The 22,320-nt window shown below is 40.6% G+C and overlaps 1 protein-coding gene across 21 annotated transcripts in view; it reads left to right on the top strand.

Moving 5' to 3' along the window:
- Positions 1–11,561: 11,561 nt before the first annotated feature.
- The window catches only part of NCAM1 (neural cell adhesion molecule 1), a 298,485-nt gene continuing 287,726 nt past the window's right edge, over positions 11,562–22,320 (top strand). For 3 of the 21 annotated variants that reach the window (XM_036220178.1, XM_036220176.1, XM_036220175.1), the window contains exon 1: positions 11,563–11,909. In XM_036220178.1, the coding sequence (XP_036076071.1) occupies positions 11,858–11,909 (52 nt within the window). In that variant the 5' untranslated portion in view covers positions 11,563–11,857. Of the gene's footprint in view, positions 11,910–22,320 lie in introns of all 21 variants that reach the window. The other 18 variants (XM_036220182.1, XM_016149015.2, XM_036220186.1 and 15 more) reach the window with 12 other exon arrangements.

The following is a 22,320-nucleotide window of genomic DNA, read 5'->3' as shown; positions in this document are numbered from 1 at the left end:
GTACTATTGTGTATGTCTTTTTAATTCTCTGAAATGTGAAATAATATTAAAATAAGTGTGTATGAGAGCACACATCAAATAACTATAGTAGATGGCAGTTCAGAAATGCATTCATCACCAGCCAGACAATCTTTACCCAGTGTAAGCAACTGAATGGGTAACACTTCTTAAAAGCCAAACAACCCCTTTATGCTGGTGCATCTTGGAGAAGCTGGTACTAGAAAACATTCCAGTTGGTTCAAGTCCATTGATGGAAGTGGTTTAGCCATGTTTACACAGGTGGTAGACCACATTACCAGGTAGTTGCATCATTTTGCAATCTTGGGATTTAAACTCACAAACAATTTCAGAATGTAAAACTTTTTTCCTAACTTGAAGAAGAGCAAAAAGGCATGTGCATTTGCATGTGCGTGAGGATGGCCTCGGAGGGCCTAGGAGAGCTCTTCTGTGATATTTGGGACCTGATTTTATGTAATTAAGCTCCTCAGTGACTAAGCATAATGCTGTAAGACAAACATTACCTGATATAGTGCATAATATCTCTTGGACCACCTATGAGTCAACATTTATTCCTAGGAAAGGGTAAGGTTTTATCTTGCATCTTAGATTCGTACAAGGATTTCCATAATTGTGCAGATCTGCTGATGGCTTATCTCTATCTCAGTGTGTGTTAGGGAATGCAGTGTGTTGGGCTATGCAGTCCTCCAAAGCTTGGCTTTCTTATGCATATTTATTACTTTTAAATTTACAGCTAATTGCTAGGATATTATTTCAGAAACAAATGGAATTCAACCCCAGTCCCCAGAGCTCTCATCTACAGTGAAAGTGCAAGGTAAAGAATTAAAGAGAGGTGGCAGGCTTTTTCCTTGTATTAGGAAACCTTGTCATGATATAAATTTTAGCCAGAAATTGGCTATTATATAACTGTACTTTGAATCAAGTCTTAGTTATTAAAATGCTAAAAGATCTCATGATAGCAGGGTCTCATTTCTTGTGTGTATTCTATAGGTGCTTGTAAATTTGGTAAGTATATCTGAATTGTGTCAGAAGAATCCCATTCCTCACTGATGTTCATGTATGTTTCAAGGATAACTTACCTTCGTTCCTGATTTTGATCTTCCATTGGTACTGGCTTCTAACTCTCTGGATTTATGTTTGCCTGCCCCTGGCCCTTTGGAAGTAGTTAATCTTCTGGTTTTGAGTATAGTGTAGTGGAAAAGAACTTAGACTTTGGACCTATGGTAGCTATTAGGATGTATATTAAGTGTTTCTAATTCTCCTTCTAGGCACAGATTTTCATCTCCCTGCCCTCTTGAAGGTAGTGATGTCCATATGACTTGTTTTGTTTAAGGAAATGAAAGTAAGTGATGTGGCCATTTGCAGGAGGAAAATTTAGGAGTCTTCATGTAATTTGCCTCACCATTCTTTCCTTTTCTTCTGCTTCCATAATCGCGGAAGCATGGAGATGGAGCCATCTTCAGATGCAGTCTCCTAGTGAAGACAATGTAAAAGAAAATCCTTAACTCAAATAAAATAACCTTTGTTATTTTTAAGCCACTGAGACTTGGAGATTGGTTGTTATCCTTTCAGAACCTAACATCCTGACTGATACAGGGCTGGACAGGCTTGGGCTCAGGTCTGTGAGCAAATTATGGAACTTCTCCCACCACCTTAGAGAATCATGTGAAGAGAAAATAAAAGTAGATGAGGAAAGTTTTTGGCCCAGAGAATGCGTATAACAATGTTTATTTCCTGTTCTTCTGTTACATATGAGGAGAGAGCTTACAACCTGATCGTGCCTAGAATAAGCCTTGGACTATACAGAAGGTGCTTGAATAAATGAACAAATACTTAGAAATATTTAGATGCACTTAGAGAGTGACTTATTTAAAAGATCCTTTAGCAATCATTTTGCAATCTGAACATCCTTTTTTTCTGCACATTTTTTTACATTAGGTTTCCCAAGGCACAGTCAGACAAAGAGACAGGATGGATGAGGAGGAGAGGACACAGTTCTGGGATTTTAACTCAGGCTCGCTCAGCTGCTAGTCCAAGTAGCCCTGGACTAAATGGGACACTTTGCAGCATCCAGAGCAGAGGTGGCAATGGTTCTACTGACCTCTTTTAGAGTATTGAGCTCTGCTCTGAACATCACATTTGAGAAAAACAGTAACTAACTGGAATGCACAGAAGTGGCAGGTGATGGGGTAGGAATGGAAGGCAGATCAAGATGTGGAGAAGTCGGGAAGATATTGTTTATTACTCCAGATCCCCTCATGCTGTTGGAAGGTTAACTGACCATAGAAACTATCTTGGTACTTTAGTGGACAAAGCGAGTAAAAACATTGCCACCTGATAAACCAGAGTCTGCCATTTGACCCAGGGACATAGCACATAATGTTTTTAATAAGAGCAGTAACGTCTCCATTTATTTGCCTAGAAATCACAGGGGGAAAGCAATCTGAAATGATTTAGCACACAGAAAGACAGAAAATCAGGAATATGAAATTTTGTCATCCCATTTCATCACAGGCAGCATTAGCAAAAGCGGAAGGTCACCAGGGAAAGACAGGAGGAAACCAGGGACCAGAACAAACCTGGCACTGCAGACATCTGGAGGCTGCTATGCCAGAGCTTGGAGGAGGAGCTGAGATACCAGAGGAAGCTACTGTAAATGTGTGCTTGGTGCCAGGGTTCCCGAGCTTCATGGAAAAAACCAGGGTGGAACTGAATCTTCTCAATTAATCAAGGATAGAAAGATCAGAACAAAGAAAGACCGGTTTCAGGGGCTGGCCTGAGATAGTAAAACCAAAGGTTCTCTGCAAGGCATCCTAAGATGAAATTTGACTTTACTTGTTAGACCTATAGTTGTCTCCATTCTATACTCTGTCCTTTGAGTTACTCTCACATAGGTGGAGGATGTGGGAGATTGCTTTCCTCACATTCAAGACAATTGGCCCAGAAAGAAGTGATTGGTGACATTTATTCATTAATTCTACCATAAGCACTGAACACCTAATATATGCCAAGCAACAAACCAGGTACTAGTGATACAGAAATTAGAATTAAAGTCTCTGTCCTAAATAATACCTCAGACTAGTGGGGGAGATGGGTTCAGAAATAAGTAATTAAACTGCAGTATGAGTGCAATGATGGAGGTGGGCTCAAGGGTTTCTAGAAGCATTTGGGAAGAGCACCTAGCTCAGGGGAAGGGCATGAGGAGCTGGAGGTAAGAAGGTTACAGGAGAGATGAGTTCATAAGTTAGTCAGAAGATGAGCAAAAGTCAACTAGACAACCAGCAGAAACCCAAGCAGGATGGTGAATGTCCATAAGGGGGCATAGGATGAGGCAAGAGGTGAGACTGAGGAGAGGCCTTGATGGGGTTTGGATTTCATTCTGAGAGAAATGAGGAGCAATTCAAGGTTTTTCTATGGAGAAGTGACACTTTCAGCTTTTAACAAATATATTTTTAGGAAGATGACTCTGAAGATTGAGGGATGTAGATTTGAAGAGGGAGAGTATAAACAGGCAGATTGGTTGGGAGATTGCAGGTGCAGTCCATGCGAGCTAGATGAGGGCCTGAACTGCAGCCACGGGAGTTGGGAAGAGATCCTGGGCCAAAGTACCAGAATAAAGTGAGTCTAGAGGCCTTTCTTGGTTTGTTTATTGATCCCATTATTTCAACAAACATTTAGAGTGCCAATTACAGTGGGGTAGAGTGGGAGGTAAGGGAGCAGGCAGGGGTAGCTCGGATCAGAGGTCTGGTGTTTGTCACATTTCTTTCTCTTTCAGAGAGTCGCTGATTGGATTTTTCCTTCTCGATTGCTTTTTGCTGATGCAAGGATAGATGGTGGTTGGGGGAAGTTTCCCATCCTGGAACATGCGTGGCTCACTCCACTGTTCTTGCTGATGCAACAGGGAATTTCTCTTTCGGAGATAGTGGCTGGAAGAGGTGTTTTGTCTCCTTGGAGTTCCCAGGAGTGCTCAGACTCTGTGGAGCTCTTGGTGCCCGAGGGATAGAGGAGTAAGGATTAAAAATGGCTGCCAGTCTTTGGAAAGTGTGCATGGGGGGTCATTTAGACCCATACTGACTTCAAATTCAGAGTTCTCTGGTATTCTGTAACTAGCGAAGAGCCAGAAACACCCTCCTCTTTGGAATTTTGTTTCTTCAGGATGGTCCCAGAAGATTCTCAAGAGAGATGCGATGCAGTGGCTGTGTCAAGGAGGGAAACAGTTTGGTTCTTCTTGCAAAGCAGTGATGATGTTGGTGGGGTGAATGCCTTTACCTTCAATAATAAATGCTTGTCTTCTTACTTCCTCTTTTTCTTAACTCTTTCTCATTCCCCAAGGTGCTTGGAGAAAAGGTATCACTAGTGGGCACAGGCTCCATGAATAGGCCCCTCTCTGGCTCTAAAGATATAGATGAGCCCAGAAGGACCTAAATTTAATGTCGACTCTTCCCATCAAGTTCCTTTTGTTTGGTTCTGGGGTCGTTGCCTAAAGGTGTTTTGGTGTGTGACCAATAGAGGTATTACAACCACAGAATACACAGAAGAATGGGAGTGAGAAGAATGGGAAGGATTAAATTGGAGAGGTAAAGATAATAAGAGGAGAAAGGAAAATATTTTTCCCTCTTACCCTAAGTAGTGATGTAACCAAATTTTCGGAAGCATTAGTTGTTTAAAACTACTATGGCAATTATTCATGAAAGGTAATGGTGTCCTAACTTATGCCTTAAAATAAGACCAACTTCTACTTGTGAATAGCTTATCATTGATGCTGCACTTCTGCACTCTGATCAGTCCCCAAATGTCTTTCTAATATCATAAAAGTCCAGAGAAGGAATGGGTAGGGAGCCTATCATTACTGCTATAACTAACATTTATAAGGCACTCACTTTGAGTCCAGAGAGTGTAAATTTGTTCTTGTCAAGGTTACTGATGGCTTTCATATTACCAAACCTGATGGACACTCTTTTTTGTCCTATTTTATTTGGCTTCTCACCAGTATTCATCACGGTGACATATCTTTCCTTTTTACAAGTCTCTCCTTTCTTGGTCCTGAGATGCTCTCTCCTGGACAGCTTCTAGCCTTTCGGGCACCTGATCGTAGTCTTCTGTTTGTTCTGCTTTCTCTACTTAAACTCATAAAATTGGTGTTTCTCAGAATTAGGAACTGGGCCTTCCTCTTTTCTTTTCCTCTTTTCTCACATTTTTGGCTAGGTGATCTCACTCTTTCCTATGGCTTTAGAGATCGATCATTAACAATGATGACTCCGAAATTTATAACTCATGCTACGATCTCTCTCTTCTGACCTACATACTTATATCTGATCACCAACCTTACATTTCCACTGGGTGTCTCACAGGTAGCTATAACTCATTCAAAGTTGAACTCTTGATTTCCCTTTCTTTCCAAACAAATTCTGCTGGCATGTTTTGCATCTTGACTTCTCTCTCCTCCCCACAACCATTAACAAGTTTGGTCAATTTTATCTCTACTTCTCTCCATCTCCTCTTCCCTGGATTTCGGCAGTGCTTTCTAACTGGCCTCCCTACATACACTCCTGCTTCGCCATCAGCCATTCTTTATACAGCAGCCTCAGTGGTTATTAAAACTCGCAAAAAAATTCATGTCGCTCTGCTGCCAAAAGTCTTCCAGGGGCTTCCTTTGTACTTTGAATAAAATACAAGCTCCTTACTTTAGGCTTCAAGATGGCTCATGGGTGTAGCTTATCTTTTGTCCTTCCCCGCTTGCTCTTTCCATCCTTGTCACTCACATTCTATTAATTTCTAGAACCGCCCAGCTTTTGGGACCTGGGGCAGGTGGAGGTCTTTGCACATTCCAGGAAAGCACCTCTACATGCTCTTTCCATGGCTGGGTACTTCTCCTTTTTAGGTTGCAACTTACCAGTCACCTCCTCAGGGAAAGCCTTCCTTTATCTAAAATAGATCTCTAGTAATCATTCTTTACCAAAGAATCCTGTTTGTTTCTTTCATAACTCCAGTTAGAGTTTATAATTGTTTTAGTCTCTTTGATTAGTTGTCTTCTTGAGAAGCCTGTAAATATGTGTGTTTCGTTCACTTTTATTATTCTTCATGATTAATACAGTGCCTTGAAAGGTATTCAATATACACCTATTGAATGAAAGAGTGTCTGGCCTGCACAAAGCCCAATATGTACATTATTTTAATTGATGTTCACAAGAAGTCTGAAAGATAGATATTGTTCTAATCTTATTCTATGAATAAGAAAAACAAGGTTTTACAGGTGTGAAGTAATTTGCCTAAATTCACAGTCTACAGGTGGAGAAGCTAAGATTTGAATTTAGATTGTCAAGCTCCAGGATCTAAGCACTCACCCACTTTACTTTGTTGTAGAAGAATGTGTAAGAGGGAGAAAGGAAGTTATTACATCTTTAACATGAGCCCAGTCTCACTTTGTGATTTATAAGATCTTGATATGAAGATCTTGGCTCTTTTCTCCAGTCTGTTAAATTATTTGTTTCAGATGTTTTTTTTTTTTTTTTTTTCAAAGACAAAACTGAGAGTTAAGCAGTCTGGGGTTTAAGTTCATTTTAAAGCCAGAAACCATTTAAACCCATCTCTCCTTTGCTAGCTCACTGTAACTTCCCAAAGCTGGCTACAAATTTCAAGGCCTAATATTTATGATTCAATTTGCTTCACCTCTCCATATCCACAATGAAAAAAAAATAGGTCACCCAAATTGGCAATTTCTGATAGTTGCTTGTGACTCAGTTTCCCATAGCCCTGGAGTGAGATGTTTAAAACATATTCATCACCAAGATGTTAGCATGACTCCAATACTAGCCCAAATAACAACACTGGACATAATAGAAGACAGCGCCCCTCAATCTCTGTCAAAATCCTAATGACCTTTATTTTACAGAAATATAAAAATCATTCTAAAATTCCTATGGACTCTAAAGGGATGCCACACAACCAAAATAATCTTGAAAATGAAGAAAGAAGTTGGAGGTCTCACATTTCCTGATTTAAAAACTTAATACATAGGTCTGGTAATCAAAATAGTATGGTATTGGCATAAAGACAGACTATAGACCAATGTAATAGACTAGAGACCCTTGAAATAAATGCTTGCATATATGGTCAAATGATTTTGACAAGAATGCCAAGACCATTCAATGGTAAAAGGGCAGTCTTTTCAACAAATGGTCTGGAAAACTAGATATCTACATGGAAAAAAAAAAGCTGGACCATTACCTTACCCATACATACAAATTAACTTAAAGTAGATCAAAGATCTAAATATAAGCATTAAAATTATAAACCTCTTAGAAGAAAAAATAAGGGTAAAACTTCAAGACATTAGATTTGGGAATGATTTCTTGGCTATGACACCCAAAACACAAGCAACAAAAGGAAAAATAGACAAACTGACCTTCATCAAAATTAAAAACTTGAGTATCAAAGGACAATATTAACAGAGTGAAAATGCAACCCATAGAATGACAACAATATTTGTAAATCATATAGCTGATAAGGGATCGGTATGTAGAATATGTAAATAACTCAACAACAGCAAAAAACAAAGAACCCAATTAAAAAGTGGGCAAAGGACTTGAATAAACATTTCTCCAAAGATGATATAAAAATGGCCAACAAGCACATGAAAATATGTTCAGTGTCACTAGACATTAGGAAAATGAAAATCAAAACCACAATGCGATACAATTTTAGGTTTGGATGGCTATTAATAAAACAAGAAGGAATGAAGGAAAAGAAAGAAAGAAAGAAAGAAAGAAAGAAAGAAAGAAAGAAAGAAAGAAAGAAAGAAAGAAAAGAAGGAAGGAAGGAAGGAAGGAAGGAAGGAAGGAAGGAAGGAAGGAAGAAGGAGGGAGGAAAGAGGAAGAAAAGAAAAGAAAAAGTGTTGGCAAGAATGTGGAGAAATTAGAACTCACATACATTGCTGGTGGGAATGTAAAATGATGCAGCTGCTATGGAAAATGTTATGGCAATTCCTCAACAAATTAAATGTAGAATTACCATACTATTTAGCAATTCTTCTTTCAGGTATATACCCAAAAGAAGTGAAAGCAGAGACTTGAACAGATATTTGTACACTCATGTTCATAGCAGCACTATTCACAATAACCAAAAGGTGGTAGCAACCCAAATGTCCATTGATGAATGAATGGATAAACAGTATGTGGTATATACATGCAATGGAAAGTCTGACACATGCTACAACTTAGAATAACCTTGAAAATATTATGCTAAGTAAAATAAGACAGTCACAAAAGAACAAATGTATGTTTCTCCTTGTATGATGTAATGAGTATGTAATGGGTACAGGGCTTCAGATGGGGAAGAGTTCTGGAGATGGACGATCATAATGATTGCACAATAATATATATGTTTTTAATGCCACAGAAGTGTATACTTAAAAATAATTAAAATGGCAAATTTTATACTACGAATATTTTACCACAATAAAAAAATAAATATTTAACTTTCCAAGAAATTATATTTTGATTTACAGCTAAAATTGTGTAATGGATGCTATGCTAAGTGGCCCAGATGCCTCTTTCAGGACTGAGGGACATACTCCTCCAGATGCCTGGAATGCTCTCAGCTGTCAGTCTCCAGAAATGACTCTTGGCTGAAAAGAGCTGCCTTAAAGTCAGGTTCCATTTCTACGGCAGCCAAAACCCGATGACTTTTCAATGTGAGTGTATTACAACTAGTTTCACAGCTCTGGAGGGGCTGATTGAGGCCTTGCTGTGCCTGCACTGCCACCCAACTTCTCCCTCTTTCCAACCTGTTTCCACATAGATGTTGAAAGCACTTCCTTAAAAATAAAAGAAAGAAGGATGGAAGGAAAGAAGGAAAGAAGGAAGGAAAGAAGGAAGGAAGGAAGGAAGGAAGGAAGGAAGGAAGGAAGGAAGGAAGGAAGGAAGATAGATATCAGATATCCCCAATTCAGGGAGGCCTTCCCTAGTTAATCACTAAGCTAAATACTAATCCTACTTCACCCTGGAACTCCCTATCCTAGTGGCCTCTTTATTGCTCTTAGCACAAAATCTGCATGCTAGATATTTTCCTATGTTCCCCATGAGAATGGAAGCCCGTGAAAGCAAAGATTCTATTTCATCCATTGCTATACCCCCAATGTCTAGAGCAGCGCCAGGCACTTAGTTGATACTTAATAAGTATTTGTTGATTAATTGAAAGGAGCCTTGATTTCTTCCTCCGTTTTAGACCCCAATTTTCAGAAAGTTCTGAAGTTATGCTGTTTTTGTCTTTTGGGAGAGAGGTCTGGGCAGGGCCACAGTTTTATCCTATTTCAAAATAAGGTTCAGGAGGGGATCGACAAGTAAAACTCACAGATGCGGGCCTTGACAAGTGGAGAACTGAAGAACTGGAAAGGAGTGATGGGTCCTGTTAAAAGAACATAGGAGAGACACACAGTGTGGACTGGAATGACTGTGGGGTAGAATTTCAGAATGAGTCATTACAACAGAGATTAACAGCCACATGGGGCACAGAGGGGCTGGAGGGAGGGAGGGAGGGAAAGAGAGAGAGAGAGAGAGAGAGAGAATAAATTCAGTCATCCTGAAGTGAGATAGGATTTCCACACCTGCCTACAGGCAAAGCTAAACTTAGAGATATTTGGAGAGAAAAATTGTGAGGAACTTTTTAATTCTACTGACATGGGCTATAAGGATAGAGTTTACAGAAAAAGGGGTATGTTTCTAACTCTTGGTAAAGTTAGAAATAAAACTTTATTTTGGGTATCCCAACATCCACTTTTTAAATTTCTCCTAAGGACATTTCTTCCTGCTATCAAAACCTCTTCTTTAGGAAAGAGTCTAATACATTTATCTACATAAATTTATAAGGCATAATATGGTAATTTCTTATGTTAGCAGAAGCTCATGTCTGAAGCCAAAGATGCTTAAATACAGCAACCATTAAAAAAATCTGTATAATGCACTGTACCTAGCACAGGACTAAATACAATGGTGTTCGATAAATATTTATTGGAAGCTATTCAAAAAACATTACTTACATTATCAAACTCTGGAAACAATCTATCCAATAATAGGAGACCATAACCATTGATATGAAGAAATATTATATAGCAATAAAAAGATTTCAAAAACATTTTTAACGGCCTGGGGAAGTGCTTATAATGAAATGTCAGGGAAAATAAACAGGATTCAAATTGCTACTATACTGTCTCGATTATAAAAATCATATACACACACAAAAGACTGAGAAAATCTGCGGGTACCTCTGGAATCTGTGGGATTTTGTATTTTAGTTCCTTCTTTTTTTCTTTTCTGTATTTATGAATTATTTATAATTGGTGTGATATAAATGTTACAAAACTAAGTGCTGTGAAGGCTTGATTTGTGGAAATATTTTTCAAGGGTCCCAGAAGTCGGAAGTCACAGCATGTTGATATGGCCATGCTTGGTCTAGTACAGGGTTAGGGAAATGCCAGCCTCTTCTGTAATGGAGGCTTGCTGGCAGGCCAGCAGAGGATGGGTTTTTAAACAGTGGTACAGCAGAGGAGAACCTGACCTTTAAAGAAAGAGTACTAGTAATGGTGGTGCATTGGTGCTTGGAACGTGGCAACCTTTCCTCTAGGCGGGTTTCTCTGTGCTAGGCTAATAGGCTGTTTCAACCTCTAGAACACTTTGAGCTCCTGATTCTCCCTCACCTTTTGTTCCCTAAACAAGCCTTGCTCAGGTGCTGAACCGTACTTATTTTTGCTCTCCTCCCCCACCCTCTTCTGGTGTACAATTGAAACCCTTTGTGTTGGTACCTCATTGATATTCTACATTAATCTTTAAGAACTGAGGTTATATGTCCTTGTAAGAAAATTATATTTAACATCGCGCCTATACCATAACACCTACATAAAAGGCTTGGGGATCTCAGATCACAGATTTCAGCGTTTATAAACAAGAAAACATTTTCCTTTGGTTATTTCTGGAAATTCCTTCTAAACATCTGTGTTTTCTTCTAACTTAAGTTGCCTCCCACCTCTTTCCCCTGAGAGCTGTTGCCTCTCTGTGGGAGAGCAAACTTCATAGTCAGTATAAACAAACAAACAAATAAAACCAAAACAAAACGCCATAACAGCAAACTCCATACATCTCCAAATTTCTAATTTCCTGCACTTAAAAAAAAAAATTAAGCCCTAGCCTTTCCTTGTGTTTCAAGGATCTAAATGGAGAGATTCGACAACTTTGAAAACCTAACCAAATCTACGATTTCGTTTTTATTATTTACTAGTTATTAAAATGTCCCGCCTCCTGATTAGAGAAGGCTGGAAGGCAAGAGCAACCGCGGAGGCGTGGGGAAGAAGTGTGAAAAAAAAAAAAATAAGAAAGAAAGAAATCCCAGCTCTGCCTGGAAGACTGCGTGTGAACGAGCCCGCTTCACCCGGCAGAGAGCTCCAGGCCGCGTTTTGCAGGCGGCCGCATCTGCCTCCCGTGTCTCTCTTACCTCCTTGATGTTCGGCACTATTTGTGGCCAGCGTGGTGGAAGGACACAGTGAGGTTCTCACCCCCGCCCCCCGCCCCCCGCTCCCATCCCCAGTTCCATCAAAGCGAACCCGGGCCAGCGCAAGGATCTCAGAGTTGCGAGTGTGCTGAGGCTGGGACTGTCACTCATTCTCCGCTCTGCGCGTGAACGCAGCTCGGCAGCCGCTGGTAGGAAACAATTCTGCAAAAATAATCATACTCAGCCTAGCAATTGTCTGCCCCTAGGTCTGTTGCTCTGCCGCCGTCCACACTCGCTGCAAGGGAGGGGGCACAGAATTTACCGCGGCAAGAACATCCCTCCCAGCCAGCAGATTACAATGTTGCAAACTAAGGATCTCATCTGGACTTTGTTTTTCCTGGGAACTGCAGGTACATTTTAAAAATTATTCTTTTCAATCTGATTTGCTTATTGTCTCCATCCCCTTACTTCTCCCCGAGAGGAACACTGTTACTTGGGGTGGTTTTATGTGGAATGCTAAGGGTGGTCATTTTCGTGAAGCTGAAGAAGGAGCGCATCGCCCTTGCTGCCCTGCGCCCTCCCTGGCTGCGCTGGACCCGGGCTACCTCCCCGTGCAGCGAGCGCCCGGCAGCCCACCAGCGCGCCCACCCTTCCCACTTTGTGTGCTCGCGGCGCTGGGAGTGGAGCGGTCTGCCCCCGTGGATGCTGCTGCCGTGCGGCTGATGGGCAGCGCTCCTTCCCCGAAGGCAGGCGGCGGGGCGGGGGATGCCACGGCTCTGGTGCCGCGACACAGGCTCGAATTCCGCTGGGTAGGGGCTTGTCAGCTCCGGCCCCGGCAAGAGTGAACAATAAGGCCGGGGCAGCCGCCCCTGATTGTTATCTCGCCCTGTTTAATAAAGTGAGGCTCGCTGCCTTCGCGCCTCCACCTCCCCCCCCCCAGCCCCGGACCGAATAACGGTTTGTAAAATGGGGCGACATGGGCCGAATCTCAGGGCTCTGTGGCCGTTGTTACACAGCCGTCAATATGACGTTAGTTTTTCATTTGCCAAATTGCTGGTTAGTTGCAAAGCCTGCTCTCGGCCCGGAGCTGGGAGGGATGGGAGGGTCGAGCGCCGCGTTTTGACAGGAGGAAGTGCAGAGGGGCGGAGGGCGAGGAGGGCGTGATCCGGGATGCCTGGTGTGTGCGCGTGTGTGCGCGCGTGTGCCTTCACACGCACCGAGAGCCCTGTGTCGCACGGTGCGAGATAAGAATGGCAGGTAGCCACCCAAAACGCCTCACTCCAGTCCTCCTTTCTTTGGGCGAGGTTCCTGATCTTTGCAAAGTGCAAACAATAGGCAACTGGGAAAAGGCAGTATTGATGCTACCGCGGGTGGCAGGGGCTGAGCCATCGCCCAGAGAACCTCGGCGGTCGTGAGGGAGGTTTATTTCATTTTAGGTATTTCCATTCTGGCCTCTCTGATAGATTTTTGTGTGTGTGCCCACTCCCACCCTCCCCTTCAGCGGCTTCCCCTATCCCACCGCAGGATTTGATATTTGGCGCTGATGGAGAAGGGGAAGAAAAGGAGCAGGGGCTGCAGAGAGCTGGGTGGGGTGGGAGGACATTCTGTGCGGGGGGCGTGTGCTGGGCACCCGAGGAAAGCTGGGCGGAGGAGGTTGTGTGTTGCGGTAGCCACTGCCAGGTGCCGCTGGAACTGCCTTAGGCGGCGGAGCCTGGCTGGGGGAGCAGGCAGGGCGGGCCTGAGCGAACCCAGCACGCCCCCTCCCCGGGCGGCACTAGAACAGCGCTCGGCCGCAGCCTCCAGCCTACTCGGGTCCCTCCCATGGCGACCAATCAGAGCGAGGCTGGCTGGGCGGGAAGCCGCGAGAGGCTTTTATTGCGGCGCGGGTGGCGGCCCAGAGCTGCCAGGACCCTCTCCGGGTGTTCCAGCCTAACGGTCTCGCTCACCCCTCGCCAGGAGGAACCCCGCCCTTCGGCTGGTCCCCTGCCTGCCTTGCAGTTCTCGAGGAAATAAAATGGAGCCTAGGGGGTCACCGGGAGGTGCTTTCCCACACGCGCCTTTTTCACGCAGACTTGAAGCATCCCTTCCGCCCCCGCCAACACACACTGTCGCGCCGCGTCGTCTAGGCCGGAGCGCTTCGCCTTGGAGGGCGCGGTGGTTGGGAGCACCGACGCGCGTGCGCTGACCAGCCTGCCGTGGGTCTGGGGCGAAGCTGGGGGCGGGGCGGTCCGGGGCGGGGCCTTGACGGGGGCGGAGGAGCCCCCAGTAGGAGGCCGACCCCAGTCCGCTTGTTGCTGGGTCCCCGCCGCTACCTGACGAGGGTGGGGGGCTGCCGGCTGCATGCCCTTTTTCATCGTGTCAGTCTCCGGGGTGTGACCTTCCTCACCCGGGGGTAGGGGTTGTTTGTGGGACCGCCTCCTCTCTAGATGAGAGCTTGGCAGTAGAGCCCTAATTTTTAGTAGGCTCTCGGGCTATCGCCTGACTGTCTTTTCCTTCGTGGTGATGGGTGTAACCCTCAGTGTTTGGATCCCAAGGGAGTTGCAGGGGTACACACCCTGGGAATCCCAGGTTGGGATGTTCGCTGTTGCTGAGGCAAGAGTGGCATTCAGACCCATGTTTCCTGCGAGGAAAGCATACTCAATTCCTGACCCTCATACCGTGAGGATGGGAAGAAGGCAGACGGTGAAACACGTACAAGGCTGCTTAACAAAAGAAGTTGAGTGGTTTTCTAAAGAAAAATACTTACTGTTTGTACCATAATTTAAAAGAAATTGAAGAATTTTAGTCAAAAGGTCAAAACGAAAATAAAAACGTAACACACATACACACACATATACATTTTTGGCCTCGAATGTATCATCTCAGAGACAATGGTAGTTCAGCCTTTCTTCACTCGGTGCATATGAAAATTTAGGTATAAGGTGTTAATAAGGTGTGTTCACGTTAACATACCAAACGAATCAGGTCTGCTGCTCCTCTCTTGTTTTGGTGTTTTCTGCTCTTTAGGAATAAGGTAAAAGCTTGTGGAATTACATAACAAATTTGAGTATTTTCTAACAGCATTTTTAGGTGTTTTGTGGAAAATTATTTGAATGTTCTGGAATGGATGTTAAGCCTTAGTTTATTTGATAAATTTACAATCCTCTGCCAGTTTAACTTCCAAGAGTCAAGGAATGGATAGGACTGGGTTTTCTAACAAGCTGAAGCCTAAATAACAAAGAGCACCTGTGCTACCTTGAGAAAAATAGCTGGCCCATATATATAGAGAGAGTACATATAATATCCCTCACCAAATGAATAAAGACGTGTTTCAGCAATGTTTGCTGTCAGTACAATTAAGGTGAGCTATATTTTTTCACTGATTTTCATTTTTAGGTCAGAAATGGGTCTTCCTGAACAAAATTTAACTGAACACAATAAAGTCCTATTTAAGAATGTGGAAAATCTTTCACAATAATATCTAAAAACCAAAAAGTTAATTTTCTTTCAACAAATATCAGCATATATTAAAATATTAAAAAGAACTTAGAATTTATTTAAAATTCAGTAGAGCTTGACAAAGAGAATATAAATTAGACATTTTGGAGGCATGGCCTATCATTTATGTAATACTTTTTGAGTTACTCTTCCCATTACAGAGGTTCTTAAGAACTACCAATTGAGCTGTTTTCATTAGTCTAAAACCTAAATTGTTTTTTAAGTCAATTTTTTAGTAAGCTCTCCTCTCCTCCCAATAGATTGAAGCTGTTGACTTCTTTCCAAATGCCTTTACCTAGGATGTATGTTTCTTAAAAAACAGGACTAGAATAGCAGAAAATAGCAGGGCATTTTCTTGTTCAATAAAGGAGGTTTATCCAATGCTCTATGCTAAATGATTAAACTAAGGATTTGTTGATATAACTGGTGACTATTTATTGAGTTTGGTAGTTCAAGAATTAAGGCAGCAATTGTTTGCAAAAACAAATTGTGGTGTGGATGTGCTCTTCACAAGGGCTCTCTTTTTGGGTGCTTACTCAAGGCAGAACTAAGAAGGAGAAATTAAGTCACCTGGACCCCCTCCCCCCAATTTTAAGAGTTTTGCGAAGTGCTTGTCTTTGGAATACATTTATCGTTAATGAACTTCCTCAGATAGGTAATATGTAATTTAATGTAAGTAATCTATATTTTTATGCCTTTCAAAATAAATAGCACCATTTTGTCATGCAAAAACTAGTCTTTAGACATAATGTTTTCATTCACTACAGAACTCAGTTTCTTAAATTAGAGATGGCACTTTGTGAAGTTTACTTGAAATATGGACTTTGTAATATCTGATCCAACCACTTAATTTTTTAAGGCGACAAAGCCTCTAATAATATTAGTTTGATGAATTCTCCATATTTACGTCTTCAATATTAAAAGAACTGTGGCTACTCTCCAGACTGAAAGTGACTTCAATGCTATTGGCAGACCTCCAAAGATACTTAATAGACAGTCCTTCCTGTCTTAGTGTAAAATAAGTGATTGACTACCTGTTGCTAAAGAACAGTTTGAACTTTCCCTGCTGATCTTGAGTTTGTGGTGATGGAGACCAGAACCAATTGCCAGGGAGGAAGAGAAGGGTCTGCACCTGCCAACATCAGTCTTCTGTGAGCAGCTAGCCTGGGAGGAGACAAAGGCATTTAAAAAAGACTCTTCTGTACTATTTAAGTATTGAAATTTTTGAGGACACAAATATTTTATGGTGTCGAAAAATATTTTAATGTAAATTCCATAATGGATACTTTTTTAGTTTAGTGATCTAACAAATATATAGGCTAAGAAATGTCTGGAGCTTGGAAAGAAATGTCAGCAAATTGCAAATAGCATTTTACTAGTTTTAAAAATGGGTTACAAATTAGACAAAATTGAAAACATGAATCAACTGGCTTTATAATAATAATAATGACTGTTTGAGCTTTGAATAAAAAAGAATGAGATTAAGATTCATTTAGTTTAAAAAGTGAAATATGAATAAAATTCAGGAGAAAATTTTATGCATCTCTTAAAATACTCAGCAAGTCTCTGAGGAATATTGTAAGAGATGACCTCTTAGGAAGAGAGAAACCGGATCCTAATGGTTAGGTCTCTAAGGGGTCCAGAATTGTTCATATGAGAAAACTATGAAGTGAACCTTATTGATGATACGGGTAGAGGTACTTACTATGGTAAGGCAACAAAATCCAGAAGTTAGTCTGAAGGTGACAGACATGTCACCTCTAGCACTTTTTATTATAAACTCAGGGTGCCAAACCTTAAAACCATTTGCCGATGGAAAGGGATGTAAATTATTTGGCGTTGCCAGTGGTGCCATTATACCCTTTCATTTCTCAGTGTTGAAATGCTATCTCTCAGCTGAAGGTGCTCGTTAGGAAACTGCCTTTTGGTGTCCGTCTGGGTGCCAAATGGCAGCCTTTCAGGCAGTTTCAGTACATTATGCTTAAGACACTCTTAGGCCATGTCCACATGCAGCCCCTGAGTTAGCAGTTTTCAGTTAGGATGACACAATTTTTTCTTCCTGTAGTATTTAGCTTCTGAGCAATCAGAGACTCAAAGAGGACTATACTAAAAGGATAAGCCATTTGGTTTATCTTGTGTATGTGGGGTTTTTTTTTTTTTTTTGTGGAGGGAAAGGTTTTAATAAACCTATAATGCATTCTTTTCTTCCTGGATATGTGTAAATATGCTTTTCTCTCAATTCAAAGATTGCATCACTGATGTGACTCGAAAGCCTTCTGTATAACCTGTATTCTGTATAGTCTCACTAGGACGTTTTGATTTGTAGCTGCAAACACTGGCAATATCTGACCCTATTTTCTGTTCTAAGTCTTTCCTGAGATAACATGTAAAAAGGCTTTTGGTATCGGATTACCTCATCATTTAGGAATATTCCTAATAATGTCACACAGTTTGAGATTGTGTTACATTAGGTATTCTCTTAAATAGTTGACCAAATATATTAATGAATGCCAGCATTTTATCATCAGCTCTATGGGGAATTACAGGGGACTGAGATGACATTATTTCTGCTATTGAGGAACACTGGACATAGTACAGAACAGGAATTAAGAATGGCCAGTGACCCTAAGTTGAAACTCCAGCCATATGTATCCCTTATTAGCTATCTGATCTTGGACAAGTCATTTAGCTTCTCTAAGGTTCAGTTTCTTCTGTGAGATAGGAAAATGAATAATAACTGTTTGTTTGAGTTGTTGAGAATATTTTAGAGATCACAGGACTTCAATGTGTGCAAGCTGTGTTTATTAATAAGAAAGAAGGAAGTAAATGGCTCTAGAAAAAATAGTTATTCAGATAGTGCTTTCTTTTTAGGACTTAAAAAAGATATTATGAGAACATGATCTTGATTAGGACTAGACTTTTCAAAATCACTGTCAAATATGCCTGCACCGTAAGGTTGGGTCTGAATACTTAAGAGAGAAAAGTGGTCTTATTATAAGGTTGAAAGCCACAGGAGTGGATCTAGGTTTCATGGGGGTATATAGTTTTTGAAGACCCTCTTTAAGGACAATACAGAACTCATGTGCTTTTGCAAAATTTAGAAAACATATGACCATGAGAACACATTTTTAGGTCCCTATCTCCCCAGAGCCTTGAAAAGAGACCATCATTGGAGGGCCCTACAAACCTCTGACCCTGTGTTAGCAACTGTGTTTTGGTCTGGTTGGGTCTATTTGCTTGAGAATATAAGCTAATTGTTCCAGTTTGTTGAACATGTACCTTATAAAGGTTGTTTGTGTAGTGCATTGAAAATCAGAATCATGTATCAAAATCAAAGTTGTTATTGAAAAGAAGAAGCTATTTAACCTTTATTTTATAGAAAATCTCCAGAGAGACCTGAGGTGATTTAGCATTTCTTACTGCTGATATTTTTGTAAATCACTAACTGGAGTAAAATAAAGTAATTGCTATTATTATTCAGATGTGTCAGACATACTATTTGTGGGACAGGAAGTAGTTTTACCAACTAAAGGCATGTGGTAATGGAGAAGAGATGAAGATTTTGTTTTAGGTATCTAAGAGGTGATAAACTGGATATTTAATCTCGATGATTATAATTATTGCTATTTAATTCACAGTTTTTGATGTGCATTGTATCATTCAATCTTTGTATCATTTATTCAGTAAATATCTATTGAGTACTGGGTGCTCGTAGTAAACTAAACATATTGTCCATGTTTTCATCCAGCTTTTCATCTAATAGTCAGGAGGAATATAGACATTAAACAAGTAACACACACATATATTTATAATTACAAATTCTGAGTAAAACTGAGGAAAGGAACAAGGTGCTATGGGAGATTATCAAGGGAAATCTACCTGTGCCTGGGTGGTTGGGGTGGTGAGGAAGTAACATTTGAAGAACTCTGAAATGGGAAGGACTGATGATATTCTCATTTTAAGGCATGGTTGATTGACTAATTCAACAAGGATTGAATCAAAACAAACATTCCTTAATTCAGCCAAATGCTGATCTTGAGAAGATCAAATAATTTCAGGAATGTGCTGGGCTTCAGGTTATAAAGTCAAATAAGATATGCCTCTGCCTCTAGAGCTTACCATCTAGTGTGGAAGGGAGACATACTATACACATGAATAGAGACAAGAATTACATACCATTGGAGCACAAGGAAGGAAGCAGTTAACTCTGCTTGGAACTTTTGTGATCTGGGTATGGGTCATGTGTTTGCCTTCAATAGATAGAGCAGGAAGAAGGGATGATTCAGGCAGAGCCATTTAGCTTAAGTCCTGAGACAATACATACAGTCCTGTTCTGGGGAACAGTGTGGGGTTCTTGGAGAGAAGCAGCCAGAAATTAGGAGAAAAAAATTTCTGTAAGGCTAGGTTGTTAAGTCTTGAAATAGAAACCGAGGTGAGAAAGGTTGTTATTTATGTAGGTGAAATTGGGACATTGACTTACGTTGGTTGGTTGCATTTTATCCTTTACTAAAGTTAGGATATTTGAATACATATAGCATCAGAATACATGCTAATCAAATGTGAGTTTGCTTGGCTTCTGGACTGCCTGAGTCTTACTAAAGTGAAGATGAATGATAGAGCAGAGAGCAATAACAAGAGCTCTGGAGTCTGATAGGTCCAAGTTGAGTCCAATAACTGTAACTGATATTCTGCTAGTTGTTGCACTTCTGAGCCTGCATTTCTGTCTGTAATATGGGGATAATGGCACCTCCCTTCTGGATTTCAATGAGTTTAAATAAAATCACATATGTAAAACAGGTAAAACTCAGTAAGTACTCAATATGTGCTTTTAAAAAGTTCACCTTGATCGAGATTAATTTTTGAAATGTTTACTAATCGGATGTACTGTGAATATGATGTCAGAGTTCTGTGCTGGAGGCTGAGGGGTCAGGAGGGAGGGGAAATAAATTTAAGACTACTATACTGGTTCTGCGGAGGCGTTCAGATGGTGAGGATACTTGCTTAGTTCAGGCAGTTAGGAAACCCTAAAAGGTAGTATAAGAATAGGTACCTAAAAGAAGGAAGCAGATATTAATTGTGAAAAATGTTTAGAAAGACAAAATTCATCTTGGTTGGTTTTAATGTCTGGAAAAAAGGTGTGGAAGATCTAGTGCTTGATCTGGACCTTCACTCATGTAAGAATAAATAAGGAGAAAGAGGACCTATTTCTTTGTGGGAGGAGATGGGTCTAGCTAGATAATTGGTATTGAAGAGTAGTGAAAGCAGACTGGATATTGGGGCAGGTCTTATTAAAACCTTAAAGGCTAGACAAAGGAGAGGGATGCTGCCATAGATGTTAGAGAAATCACTTTTAAAAATATTGATGAGTATAGTCAGCGATAGCAATTGAACATCTGCCATGCTAGGGTTTTGTGTTTGATGCCAGCTATGAATTAACAGAGAGATAAGTAGGAGCAAATTGGTAGAGATCACTGCAGTACTTAAAGGGAGTTTTGGTTTTATATAGCAGCTACTGTAGTGGCCGGGCATAATAGATTAAAGAATATTTGTTACATTATCTAAGATGGACTAGATAGAGAATCCAGAGGCTCGGAGATAGGGGAACCAGTTTAAAATGGTTCCAATGAAAGTCTCTTATTTTATGGGGTGGGAAGACTAGGATGTGGGAAAAGGGTACCGTTAAGCTTTTGTTAAAAAGATTTGGGTTCAAGATTTGGCTCTGCTACCAACTAGCCAAGTGAATTGGTGTAAGGTATTTAACCTCTTTGAACTGTAATTTCCTCATTTGTATATGAAAATCAAAATAATATATGTGAAATGGATTACAAATCAAAATATTTCACAACTGTATCTTTTATTAATACACACATAGCTGAAAACATTTATAAAGTCAAATTTTATGTACCAGAAGGGCTTGTTAAAGAAATTTAACTGTGATATATTTTATAAAGTTTATAATCTTGGAAAGACACACGCATGATGGCTTTGGATAAGGATAAAAGGGGCACACACAGCTGAGATGTTAGAGATAATGAATCAATTAGCAGGGGTAGATGATAGAGCCAAAATGGACTAGAAAGAGAAGGAAAATTAAGTTACCAACCCCAGGTAATGAAATTATCATGGTACTGTCAGTATGATGGGGAAACTGGGAAAAGGGGTTACCGTGGATAAAAGATGGATAACTAGTTTTACACACGTTAGGCTTTAGAAAAAAAAATGGTCAGTATTCTTCAACAGTGGGTGGTGAAATATATTAATTTGGTTTGGCCAACATTAACAAAGAAGGAAATAAGGAAGGGGTGAAAAGAGGAAAGAAGAAATGAATTAGAAAAGAGTATATGTTATATAGTAACGGTAAGTATTGTTTTGTGAAACTTTTGTTAGGAAATCAGGTTTTGATGAAAAACATGTATCCTATTATGTCTCAGGTCAAAATAACTTGAAAGCTAACATCATAGATGGGGGAATGTAGGACTAGAGAAGGTAAAACAATCTTTAGGGCAGAGAAGGTACAGGGTAGAGATTTAGTGAGTTTGGGGGGAGAGGGAGAAGCAATGATAGCAAAAATACTTACTGAGCATCTACACAGTCTGTTAGCCACAAAAACCCCAAAACTCTAAAGTACAATGCCTTGACCTCAGAGAGTCACTGTTTAGTGGAGAATGAAAAGATAAATGGAATACCAGGTGGCATCTAGAGCCAAATACGTGGCTGAGATTTCAGAGGCAGGATAAGGATTACTTACTTGGGCACCAGGGGTGGCTGGAGAACTCTTCACAAGGTGAGAGTTGAAGGTGGCTTGTATAAAGGATTGAGCTCTGCACGGAAGAAACGTGGATGAGGTGAGGTAGGTTATGTATTGCATGTTTGGGAGGAAGCAGGAGGGAGCCCAGCTAAAGAGACCAAGAAGACTAAGAGGTAATAGTAGTCTATATTTTTATCTTCTTTCCAAGGAGATAAAACACCATGAATTACATTCAATATATTGTGGAGTCTTTATCATACCCAGAAGTATATAAGTTGCAGTATTTATATAGCTTCTAGAATGTATTTTGTCCATAATTCAGAAAGTGATATTGAACAAGAGGAGGAAACCAGAGCCTAGTGAGGTAACTTAAACTCTCCAACATTTGTTATTACTTGTCCTGTTGATTATAGCTATTCTAACAGGCGTGAGATGGTATCGCATTGTGGTTTTGATTTGCATTTCCCTAATAGCTAGATTAGGGAAGGATAATAATGTTAAGTGAAAAAAAAGATGGAAACAAATGATATATATTATCCCAATTTTGTTTAAAATAAATCTTTCTTTCTTTCTTTTTTATTTATTTATTTATTTAT

The sequence above is a fragment of the Rousettus aegyptiacus genome, unplaced genomic scaffold (assembly GCF_014176215.1).
Source record: "Rousettus aegyptiacus isolate mRouAeg1 unplaced genomic scaffold, mRouAeg1.p scaffold_m13_p_5, whole genome shotgun sequence".
In the NCBI taxonomy this organism is placed as follows: Eukaryota; Metazoa; Chordata; class Mammalia; order Chiroptera; family Pteropodidae; genus Rousettus; species Rousettus aegyptiacus.
This window is presented reverse-complemented; position numbering and strand designations above follow the sequence as displayed.